This window comes from Glycine soja, chromosome 8 (genome assembly GCF_004193775.1).
Source record: "Glycine soja cultivar W05 chromosome 8, ASM419377v2, whole genome shotgun sequence".
NCBI classification, from domain to species: Eukaryota; Viridiplantae; Streptophyta; class Magnoliopsida; order Fabales; family Fabaceae; genus Glycine; species Glycine soja.
In genome coordinates this window covers 3,362,880-3,375,187 of record NC_041009.1, presented here as the reverse complement: position 1 = coordinate 3,375,187, position 12,308 = coordinate 3,362,880, and the positions used below count along the sequence as shown (strand labels likewise).

Below are 12,308 nucleotides of genomic sequence, written 5' to 3'. Positions count from 1 at the left end.
AAAGCATATGATTTCATAACATAGACTGGGAGTGAGCATGCCCACTAATCTGGTAAAGTCCGGGTTGGAGTTTTGAAAATGATAGTTGTTAAACACATCTCCTTAATTATTAGATGTACCTCTCCTTTTTATTTTATTTAGTTGTTATTAAATTTACTTAAATAATTCCACCCTTTATCTCCCTTCCATCCAAATATTATGAACAATTACTCTCTCGCCTGTGAACGAGGCATTGTGGTAGCAAGAAACGATGTAATATATAAAAAGGATAACAGGTGTTATAGCATTAATTTGATGGGTAAAATAATGGTTCCTCATGCATTGAATATGTGGGTGAAAAGTGTATAAAACAATTTATGCCCTATGTTGTATTAGGAGTAAAAAACTAAAAAAACACTAATTGTTATGAAAGGGGGGTGCATAGGTCACTGGTGTTTAGGATCGTACTCTACCAATTTGGTAGAGTTTTGGGCTATCCGTCCCAGTCTAAGGATTTCCCATCAACACGAATTTTGCAACATTGAAGTGGAATCTAATTCCCTTGTTGCATTGCAACTCATTTGGGAGTCTTGTCATGGTGCCCACCTTTGCGATGCACCAGTGTTAGAAATTAACAAGTTCGGCCACACTCTACGAGAGGCCAACCAAGTAGTGAATGTACTTGCAAAACCCGCTTTATTCATGCACTGTAGTTTTCAATTATCTACTCAATTACCTAGTTTTCTTTATATAGGAGATGTTAACTGTTTTGGATTTTCTTGGTGTTTTTAATAAATCTTTGATGTGGGGCTAGTTCCCCATTTTTGCCGAAAAAATAATAAATGTAAAACCAAAAATGTTTATATTATATTTTTTTATATTTATTTTACTGATAAAAATATACTTGGGAGCATTTTTAGTTTTATATTTTTTTTTATCAATTTTAATTATATTTTTATGTTTCAATTACTATATATTTTACTATAACTTTGAATAAAAATTAAAAGTAATTTGGGTTGGTGTGGGGCTTTTGGTAGTATAATGGGCCGAAATGTGAAATGGAAGGCCATAGCAGTAGTGAGTGGAGAGAGCGAGAGGCATAACATAACATAAGACCACACAAAGCTGTGTTGCGCGTTGAAGAGCGAAGAAGGAAGAAGATGTCGGGTATGGGAGATGGGTACGTGGGCACCGCCCAAGACGCGGTGAGGATTCGACGGTTGGAGAAGCAGAGAGAAGCGGAGCGTCGCAAAATCCAAGAGCTGAAAACCAAGTCTGCCTCCGCCAAGGACCAACCCGGTCTTCTCCAATTCGGTTCCAGCACTTCCGAGGTAGGTTTTCTCTTCTTCTACCCTTCCATTTCCCAATCATCTTTAATAACTTCTTATGTATCTTTGTATGTTTCAGATTCTAGAGACTGCCTTTAAGAAGGAAACTGTGGGTTTGGTCACTAGAGAGCAGTATGTAGAAAAGGTACCTTCCCTCTCCTCTCTTCTATCCTCTTCTCTTGTCTTTTCAATCCCTAATTTGTGACGTTGCTGATTTAATTTTTGTATGCGTTGATTGTAGAGGGTTAATATTCAGAGCAAAATTGAGGAAGAAGAGAAGGAGAAACTTCAGAAGCAACAACAAGAGTACGTCTTCTCCCCACTCCTTCTTCTTTTTCATAATTTGTTACTTACTATTCTCCCTCTCCAAACAGAGAGGAGGAGCTTCAATTACAAAAGCGTAAAAAGAGGAAGATCAGGGGCAATTCTCGATTGTCCTTTGCTGAGGATATTGACAATGAACCCCAAGAGGACGAACCACATCACAGTAAGGGTAATGCTTGCTGTTCCTAATTAGAGTTTTTCTTCTTTTTATCAATGTAGTGCCATGTTGCCAAGCTGTTTAAATAGAGATTTGTGAATGTTCATTGATCAATGCTTTTTAGAAAACTTTGCTATGCTTCTAGCAGATAATCTGGAGGCAAATAGATTACGGTGTGGTAAGCTTGGCAAAGACCCTACTGTTGAAACTAGCTTTCTACCTGACAGGTGTGTGTGGCATCTCTTCTTTTTCCTTTTCTCTTCCTTTCTTTATTGGCTGTTGCCCTAACCTTCGGGCATAGGAGTGCTGAGGATTCTTGTTCAGTGAGCGAGAGGCTGAGGAGCAAGCTGAGCGTGAAAGGCTGCGCAAACAGTGGCTTCGTGAGCAGGAGCAAATTCGAAGTCAGTCTGCTCCCTCTTTTATATTACTTTTCACTGTCTCTTAAACTCTTTTTGAAACAACAAAAGGGTTAAGAAGTATAGCTAATGCAATATGATTATATTAGTGGTGAAAATTACTCTTATTTGACCCTAAGGCATATATTAGCTGATGCTAAAAACTCTTGTAACCATATAAAGTTTATGATTGATTAAGTTATTTCTGGGCATCAGATGAGCCTCTTGAAATCACATACAGCTATTGGGATGGAACTGGCCACAGGCGTGTGATCCAGGCAAGTAAAGGACATATGCTTCAACTTATCAATTTCCTGAACATGCCTTTACTGTTTGATATTATGTCTTGGTGTCTGAATAATTTTATAATATGATTCAGGTACGCAAGGGTGACAGCATAGGAGAGTTTCTTCGAGCAGTTCAACAGCAACTTGCTCCTGAATTCCGAGAGATTCGAACAACATCAGTAGAAAATTTGTTATACGTGAAAGAAGACCTTATCATTCCTCATGTATTAGCTTTTAATTTCAGAAACTCTGTGTGCAACTTGCTATCTTGTTTGTGTGTGTATAAGCTATGTTAACATTATTTTAACCAAAGGATATCTACTAACTTATTTACCTGTTTCCATGTGTATTACAGCAACATAGCTTCTATGAGCTAATTGTGAACAAAGCTAGAGGCAAAAGTGGACCGGTATGTTTATTTTTTTATTTTACGTTATTCTCTGTTGGAAGGTGCATCTTTTGTTGTTAATAACATAGTCAATTTCTTAATGGTCAGGGGCAAAGCATAATTAGGATTTAGGCCCCGCCAAAATTTTCTGCAACTGATTACTCATGTGTACTTTATTTTTCCAAAAAACTGTTCCCCTGCCCCAATTAATGTGTTTGTTCTTTTTGGCTCCTGTGAGAAAATTTTCCTGTGTAAATGGTTTCTTTTTATTGACAGAAAATGACAGTTGTAGTATTACAGTTTTAACATTCTGCTTATAGGATCGATTTATTTATTAGAACAAGGAAGATCACATTCAAAACTATATGGATACTTGGAAGAAAGAAGTCAGAAAATAAGCAAAAATAATACAAGAGTGACAAATGTAATAAGATGGAAGAAGATACAACACTGAGCGAAGTTTTGTTCCACAAATGCTTACTTAATTAATAAACCAAGTTGTTTTGTTCTGTCAGTGATTTAAGTTTTTTAACCCTGGGAGGAGGGAGGGGATGCTGTACTGATTTTAGTTCCAACATCCAATTTTTAAGTTGCATGGTTCTCTGTGTTGCCTTGTAATCCTTACTGATGGCTAATTAAATGTCAGGTTTAAGCATGCCTCTCTTTTTTTCACAAATTTATTTCCTTTTTTTAAATGGTATAGAGATACTAAGTTGGAAAACAATGAATAATAATTTTTCATTTCCGATCTTCTGCAATGAACTTAACTGTGATGGCTTAGATAACAACAGTCAGTTCTCACGACCAGTTGGAATTCCTCTTGTGATAATTGCTGGTTTTTTTCTTATGATGATGCTTCAATGTTGTAGTGTTTATATAATTGCTGCTTCAAAATTGCATATCATCTGAACTCTGAAGCATCTCATCCCTAAATAACATTTGCATGCCATTATAAACTTGAAAGTGTCCCCTATTAAATTTTGATTAATTTTGCAGTGTTAAAGTTACTTGTTTTTCTATCTGTACAGCTTTTTCATTTTGATGTGCATGAGGATGTACGAACAATTGCTGATGCCACTATAGAGAAGGATGAGGTATACTTTCTTCCTAATTATTACTGCTAGTCTACTACTATTTTCAAAATCTACATGTTCAAGATAACGAAAACAAGTGTGCATATTGTCTTTTCTAGTAAACTTATGGGTTTTTGCTTAATTATCTTACTCTGGTGATCTTGTCTCAACCAACAGTCTCATGCTGGGAAGGTTGTAGAAAGGCATTGGTATGAAAAGAACAAGCATATATTTCCTGCTTCAAGATGGGAGGTACTCTCTCTCTCTCTCTCCCATGTGTGTGGATAGTGCATGAATTGGTCTTTTCACTCTTTTGTCCTCCTCTTGGCTGCATTTGTAGTGATATTTAATAAATGTCTATTAGATAGGATAGTCTGAACTGGCTATTTATTATAAGTCTGTCAGATTAGAGTGCATAAGATGTGTTGCATTTTCCTGCTTAGCTTCTGATTCTGGTTACCATTTTTTCTCCTTCTATTGCAGATATATGATCCAACGAAGAAATGGGAACGTTATACTATCCACGGGGATTGATTTGAGGCTGCCAAATAATTTGCATTAGCATTTCCTGTATTGACATTTAATTTGGTCATGCGTTTGTACGCCTTGGTGATAATTATGCTTTTGTTAGCATTTCCTGTTATTCATTACAGACAACATGGACAATTAGTCAGATCTATATTACAGTGGATTTCGTGTCAAATAAGCTAACTTTAATCTATTTACTAGCTAACGTACTTGTTTAACGAAATTAAGCATTTGGTAATTAAGCTTTCAACAACGACAAAGCTTAATTTCTTTCACTAAGTGTGTGGTTAGGATGACGAAATTATGATATTTGGTAATTAAGCTTATTTTACTATAATGAGCTAAGTTAAAATTTCGTAAAATTGAATTGAAGTGTGATGTCATGTTTCTTTTTAGGATAAATAATGAATTGAATTAATTTGAACATAGTTCAATGTTGAATTTGATTGATGAATTAAATAAGTTGAATTTGAGTTTAAAGTTGAGTATGATAGATACAGGAGTTGAATTACATATAGTTTGATTTGATTAATTTATGAACCAATTTAATATAAAAATCTATCTACTTATTATATTTAGATCGATAGATCTATCTTATCAATTTATGTATATATCAAATATACTATATTATTGAATTCTTATATCGAGTATTTTTTTTATTGAATTCCTATAATTTTTTAGTTAATTTAATATATATATATATATATATATACTTTTTTTTTAAGAAATGAATAAATAAAAATATGTACCATAATTATAAATTTAATATATACATATATATAAATACTATATAATATATTTTATATTAAATTGATTTAAATAAATTTTTTAATTAATTTCTTATTGACTTTATTTTTGCGTAAAATAAATAAATAAAAATATATAAAATAATTATAATTTAAATAGAGTTGAGTTGTGGAGTTGAATAGGATTATTTTTTTTTGTTTGAATTCAGTTGAGCTTGAGCTAAAAACAACTGTTCATATTACATTTCAGACAAATTTTGAGCTGAAACATTTTTTTATCAAATCGAGTTCTAGTGGATCCATTTTCATCCCAAGACTTGTTCCTCAACCACTAAACGTATCTTATAACATAACTCACTCGCAACAAGTCCAATTACTGAAAAACGAACTATCTTTATTGGCTTCAAAGCATGAATGTGGATATCTACGTAGGGAATGGATAAGCAAAATCAGTAATTTTGTAGCTTTCAACTTTCATCTTCAATTACATCCTCATTCAATCACGGGCCCTCTTCATTTAGATATCATAGTGGCTGCATTCGGCATTCCGATTTCCCCTACAAATGCACCAAAGTTTCTAAAAGTGTTTACTTCTATATATTTACGAATTCTTTATTAGCACTCAATTTCCAACTGTTTGTGTTTTGTACTAGTGACTAATTAATGACTTTTCTCAATCAATACAAATTACAAAAGTACTTATCTGAACAGAGTAATACAAGACAGATGTACAGAAAACAATCGCCATCTGTATTAATTAATTCGGTAGCTAATCCACAGTTCATGATAACAATAATAACGTCATCAAAGAAAGAGTTTTGGACTTTTGGTTATTCCAAAAAAAACAAAACCCTAAAATCTTATTTTTGTAACTTGCTAAACTGCCACAGTTCATCCATGTTCCACATGTTACATGCAAAATCGTTGTCTACCCAATTGCTTCCTACCATTTGACAATCACCAATTGGGTATTGCGCATCCTCAGCCACCCTTGTAGTAGTCGTTTTGAAGTTGTCCATCTCATAGACATTGTTGTTTACATTATAACCTTCATATGTGAAGGTGCCAAAGTCATTGGTATTCAAGGCATGAAATTGGGTGATGGTGGTGTGTCCAAAATGCTGAGGCACTTTTGGAATATTTGCTGACTCAGACAAGGAGATGCATGAACCATTGTTGTGTTCCGAGTCTGAGTTCTGCTCATGTTGGTCCATGTAAGTGGGACCAGCTTCATTCATACAAGGTCCCTGCCAAGGAGGTATGGTCCCAACAGTTAAATGCTGAGAAACATAATCAAAAGGCATAGGAATTGCCTGGTTTTGAATTGACATGTTTGAAGAAGATGATTCTTTTGCTTTCTGAAGCAATCTAGGCATCCAGAAACGCCTAACAAGTTCTTGAAACTCTCTGCTGTCAGTGTAAATTTTCAAATGTCTTGCTTGTTTCTGAATCCTAGTTCTCCAATAGTTCTTGATTTCATTGTCTGTTCTGCCTGGCAAATGTTGTGCAATTTTTGACCACCTATAGTCATTAAAGAAAGAAATGAAAATCCAGAGAGAAGATAATATTTTGGAATGGAAATCATGTTTGTTGATAGTGGCAAGATTTGAATCATTGCTTCTACCAGCATTTTGAAGAGGCAGGTTTTAAAAAATCACGATTTCGGCCGCGGCCTCAAGGTTTTGAGAGTCCTTGTGACCGTTTTGCGGCTGCATTGGCCGCATTTGTCTACAATTTCTCACAATACCAAGAATCACGATAAACCCTGTGGAGCTCAAGAATCAAATGCACAAGATAAGCACCTGTTTCCCCACTTTGAGTGGAGTTCAAGAATTATAAGTTGCTCTTGTGGGGTTAAATTTCCCCGTTTTACATCTGGCTTTAGATAATTTAGCCACCTTAATCTGCAACTTTTCCCAGTTCTCTTTAATCCTGATTCATAAAATGGAAAGGAAATTAATCAGAATAAAATAAAATAAAATTGCAGGGCCTTTCATTTATGTATTTAACTTGTTGTGTTACCTGAACGTTTAGCCAGCAAATTCCATCGCCCTTCCCCATGATTAAAAATATATTGGGAGAGCAAGTTATCCTCTTCCAGAGTCCAAGGCCCTCTTCTAAGTTCATTGTCATCTTCACTAGAACTGCTGACGCTCTTTGAAGTAGACATGGCTATTCTCACTCACTGAAACTATAAAATTAAACTATGCCTATATATGAACTCATATGACTTAAATGGGGTCAAGGGAGAAACTAGAGTTTCAAAGCAAATTGGCCTACGCAAGATGCATAGGGTATAATATACTATTACTATATACTGTATGTCTGTATCCCATTTTGGAGGTGAGAATAATTAGATCAAGTCAAAGTGAATACTATACACTTTAATACTTTTCTTTAATCATGCTCTAAATTCCATACGACACCTTCCATAGTCATTGCCACAGGAAACATTGAAAGGTGAATAGGTTCATTGCTTGGCATCTTACCTTTATTTCTTGACAAAACGACACAAAGCTATGAAATTGACGTTACAAGCTTATGCTATGCCTAGAGCTACATTCAATCGTTCTCAGTCAAAGAACAGACTTAAATGAATTGTATTCCAAATTAATCACTCAATTTCCCACACAGACATCAATAAAAGTCTCCACATATATGGATAGAAAATGAGTGTTATGTCACGTTCTTTCTGTTTTTCAATTGCCAATGTAGGATGTGGTGTTGCTGCAGTGATTTCAACATTTACCTTTGAATTGTCTTGGACTCTTCTTAATTTCTATTCTTTGCCAGTGTGTTATGTATTCTCTTCCATCAATCAATCCAAGCGAAGTGGGTGAGAGCTAAGCTGTTAGCTTTGGTATTATTTTATTCCAAAATCATACGGTTATAAACTAAAACTTGTTATTCTAAAATTGGTTTTGGTCTACTGATTAAAAAAACGCTTAAAAACAAAATTACTTAAACTCTCTGGCCGATAAAAGAAATTAGAGAAATAAATAAGTAGAAAGGTATTATTGTCTGAATAAATAGAAATTAAGAAATTTCTTTCTACTTGTAGAGTGAGTAAAAAAATGTGTTACTTTAAAAAAGTTAAAATAAATGGAGATAAAAATGGAAAGAGAAATTTTTCCACACTTAAAATTTCTTCTTTTTTCTCTCAAGTACTTTTAATCACATATTTATTTTCTCTTTCATTTTCTTCTTTATATTTCCTTCTTTTCGTTATATTACATTGTTTATTTCTTGTTCTTTTATTTACTTTTTGCTTTCTTTCTCTCTTCCTTTTATCTCAGTTCACTCAAAATGAACAAATTATATTTTTCCACTTCTCTTTATTAATATGAAAAGTACGCGGAGAATTAAATCATATCTAATATAATCTTTATTTTCTTTGATTCTTATAGTGCTGGTTTCATGTTACGAATGCAATTTTTGTCATGTATAATTGTGATAAGTTATTGGTATAGTTTCCATGTCTTAAATGTGATTTAATTTGAATTTGTCAATTGATAAGAATTTGTTATTGTACTAATAATAATGAATAAGTTAGTTTTAAATTTTAATTAGTTTTTTATTCTGATTTTGAATTATAAGTATGCATAATAGTTTCTTAAAATAATGGAACATGATGTGCTACTTGTTCCAAATTATACATTGAGATGTTGAACTTAGTTTCTCAAATTGCTACTCCTATAATGGAATATGATTTTTTTATTTAGTTATTTAAATGTATTTAAATATGAAACTTATTCAATAAAAAAAGTGAGTCAACAATTCCAAATCATTAAATAAAAAAGTGTATAAGCAATTCTAAATTAAACTAACTTTCTTCTCTATCATTTTTTCCTTCTCTCTAACGTTTTTGTTTGTTTAAATTCAAACCAACAGAGATGTCTTTCGCCTAAACGAGTTTCAAAGACATTGTATCCAGTACACTAGAGTTCAAACAAACAAGAACGGCCAAGAGCCCAAACGTGATTAACATTTGATGCTCATCCAAAATTGGTTCTTTTCAAAATCGATACTATGAGTGTTCGAAACACTTGAATGCAGCCCTTATCTCATGAAGGCATTGTCACGAGTCATGAGATTAAGGCATTATTGGTCATCATAACAGTGACAGAAACGTGCTTGACTGAACATATATAACAAAATTTAATACTAATAAACTTACTCAAAACGTGGGGTAATTGGTGTTGGCATAACAAGGGGCGGCATGGAAAGCCTGCTAGGAATCTTAGAACAGGACCACTTTTTTTACGTTTGATTGGTTGTCACTTGTCGCATGATGTCGGCCTTGCCATAAGAATAGCGTTCCATACGTGGTTCCCGTTAGTTCAATTTTTTCATTAATTAGAAATTTCGAAAAGTCTGCTACGATTTTTCTCTGCTGTTATGTTTGACTTACGATGTAGTATTATTTACTTTCTACATTTTCTGTTGTTCATTTTTTAGTTGAAGACAACCACGCACAGAGCGTTGCATAGAAGGTGGAATCATCATACACACAAAACTGATGAGAGCTGATTGGTCAAGAAAACTGTAGGAGAGTTAATGTTAAATTGTCTCGTTCTATTCAAATTCAATGGGATATACATGTTTGTCAATTTTTTATATTTGGAAAATAATTAACCAAATCTTTTCGGCATATAGGTGCTGAATTTCATCCTGATTTGTTTGATTGCATTAAACTAATCACTTACCACCGGTAAAAGATGTATCAAGGGTCATATATAGTTCAATAAATATATATATATATGGATGCTGGCTCCAGGTCTGACGATTAGAATTGGAGCTAATTAATGTAAATTGTTTTATGTCCTGTAAAGACACAAAACTGTTCATGTAATTGTTTAGAAGAAGTTAAAGTTTTTAAGATTTACCTAATGACGTAAACACTCACGCAATTGTTTTGGGGGACTTATAAGAAGAGCCTATACGTATTCACAAGCTATTTTTCAGCTTATTTCAATAATTTTTCCATGATAGTTTATGAAAACATTTTTTTGAGTTATCATGTTATCATTATTGATGCAAAATATTTATCAGCTTTATTAACAATTAATTTATGTCAATAAAGTTGACTACTTCATGAAGTTTTTCTTTTCAATCACATATATGTTAAAAACAATTTAAAACTCATCCTGTAAATTCTACTTATACGTGATAAAGTGCTTATTCAATAAGCACATTTGTTTATTTGTATATCGAAATACAATAAAAATGATTAACTTCATGCTGATATTTTTTTTAAAAATAAAGAAAAAAACAGGAAAAGGACGGACTTGATAACATCTTGCCATGGCTGTAGGTGATATCATATGTGGTTATCATTTGAAATTTTAAAATTATGATTTGCGCAAATGTCATAAGGGATACATGTTTTTATCAAACTATTGTCCAAGAAATTTTAAACAAAATATTAAACACATGATCAATAGTGCTTCATTTAGATGATTTGAGAAATTTAGATCTTAACTATATGCTACATTTTTTCACAAAATGATATACACTTGATTTTGAATTTTTAAACTGATTTATAACACTAAATTGTTAGAGCGTTTTTAGGACCCAACAAAATATAACCAATGAATCCCCTTAGGATTGGGATAGAACCACGCCTAGGGTTCTAATGGCAACTACCAGAGCAAATCTATGACATTTTCATTTTGTGATGAACTTCAATAAATATTTGATGATGTTAATGTTTTCGATTAGATTTCTAATAGTTATAGATCTAGAAGAAACAATAGACAAGACAAGTTGAGTGACAAAGTTGTACAAGTACTCGCAAGAAATACAACCAATGGAATGGAGAAGAAAATTGACCCTTGATTATAGACGGGCCCATATTTAATAATTAATACCACCAATCCACCGCCACATGAATTATAACAGAAATTATATGTAATTTTTTTTCTCTCATATTTTTTATGTTTATCATATTTCATAATAAATATTCTGAAATAGGGATAAATAATTGAAAAACCTAGGTGATTGATAACGAGTTTATCATATTCCTTAATAGGTATTCTAAAATTAATATTGATAAATAATCAAAAAAATTATTTCAGAATATGAAAATCTTATTCTAAAATAGATATTCTAGAAGTGTATAGGTGACACATTTCTCTTTTTCGTGTAAATTCCACACCCCCTTTGCATCTGTCCTACTTTATTCCCCCTGTTCCTCGTGTATGTCCCCATTCATGTGTGCGTTGAGGAGGATGCAAAATCATTTGCGAATGGCGCGACGTCGATGATCACGGTGGTTATGGAAGCTTGACTTCTAAGGGACACAGGGTGCCTAGTGAGGGTATTGTTGTCTGTTTGGTTTTTCTGGGGTGCTGGAAGCAAAATAGGTGGTATAGGAAGTAATTCCCATAATTTGACTTCAGTTTGTTTACCTCTCTTCGGTGGTGTATTTTTATGGATTCAAATTGGATCTTTAAAGGTGTATTTGGCCCAATAAGAAGTTGGGATGGTTCAAATATAGGTGATATCTTCTTATACTAGGGCACAAATAAATTTATCCTAGAAAATGTTTCCTTCAGCTCCACCAATGATCTGAAGGATGGCACTTGGACATCCATAGCTCTTACCTAAATCAGTGGGCACAATATCAAATGATATTTTGGTCCAAAAGTAGCTAGATTCATATACTCGTTTTTTTATTTATTTATTTATCGGCATGCCCTTTGTTTTATCACTTTCCAATGTAATTCAAGTAAAAAAGCGCGTATGATTGCATAACGACTTTTATGATAAACTTATATGTCAACATTAAAGAAAAAATAAAATAACAAATGAACTGTTAGAATCCTGTGAACTTGGATAAGCTTTAGATGCCACATTTGGAAGAGTCTATATATATGAGTTCTTCATAATTCATTTTAATTAGCTTATAACTCATTTCATTAACTTATTTATCAAATGCTAAAACAATGGGTGATTGATAACGAGTTTATTTTACTTATACCATTTTTTAGACATTATAATTGATTATTGTGAATTTAGTTTTTGCTTAAACTTTGAGAAAATGTGTACAATAAGAAAGTGAAAATACATTCTTTTGATTCAAACTAAAATATGAACGAAAT

At 33.0% G+C, this 12,308-nt stretch overlaps 2 protein-coding genes across 4 annotated transcripts; one reads left to right on the top strand and one right to left on the bottom strand.

Annotated features, from left to right (window-relative positions):
- Positions 1 to 1,043: 1,043 nt before the first annotated feature.
- Positions 1,044 to 4,656, top strand: LOC114421906 (protein XAP5 CIRCADIAN TIMEKEEPER). Of its 3 annotated transcripts, none has more exons than XM_028388037.1 (12): positions 1,044 to 1,310; positions 1,387 to 1,452; positions 1,549 to 1,613; positions 1,682 to 1,794; positions 1,913 to 2,015; positions 2,113 to 2,189; positions 2,400 to 2,461; positions 2,563 to 2,694; positions 2,826 to 2,879; positions 3,887 to 3,952; positions 4,109 to 4,183; positions 4,415 to 4,656. In XM_028388037.1, the coding sequence occupies exons 1-12, from the start codon at positions 1,140 to 1,142 to the stop codon at positions 4,463 to 4,465; spliced, it is 1,035 nt and encodes a 344-aa protein (XP_028243838.1). In that variant the 5' UTR covers positions 1,044 to 1,139; the 3' UTR covers positions 4,466 to 4,656. The 3 variants fall into 3 exon arrangements, with proteins under 3 accessions (XP_028243838.1, XP_028243840.1, XP_028243839.1); XM_028388039.1 differs by having other exon boundaries at positions 1,045 to 1,310; positions 1,937 to 2,015; XM_028388038.1 differs by having other exon boundaries at positions 1,046 to 1,310; positions 1,682 to 1,800; positions 1,937 to 2,015.
- A 1,202-nt stretch (positions 4,657 to 5,858) lies between these two features.
- Positions 5,859 to 7,468, bottom strand: LOC114423380 (transcription factor MYB24-like). Its single transcript, XM_028390125.1, has 3 exons — positions 7,228 to 7,468; positions 7,008 to 7,137; positions 5,859 to 6,726 (listed from the first exon to the last, which is right to left on the bottom strand). Exons 1-3 carry the CDS (start codon positions 7,373 to 7,375, stop codon positions 6,066 to 6,068), a joined length of 939 nt encoding a protein of 312 aa, XP_028245926.1. The 5' UTR covers positions 7,376 to 7,468; the 3' UTR covers positions 5,859 to 6,065.
- Positions 7,469 to 12,308: the final 4,840 nt, after the last annotated feature.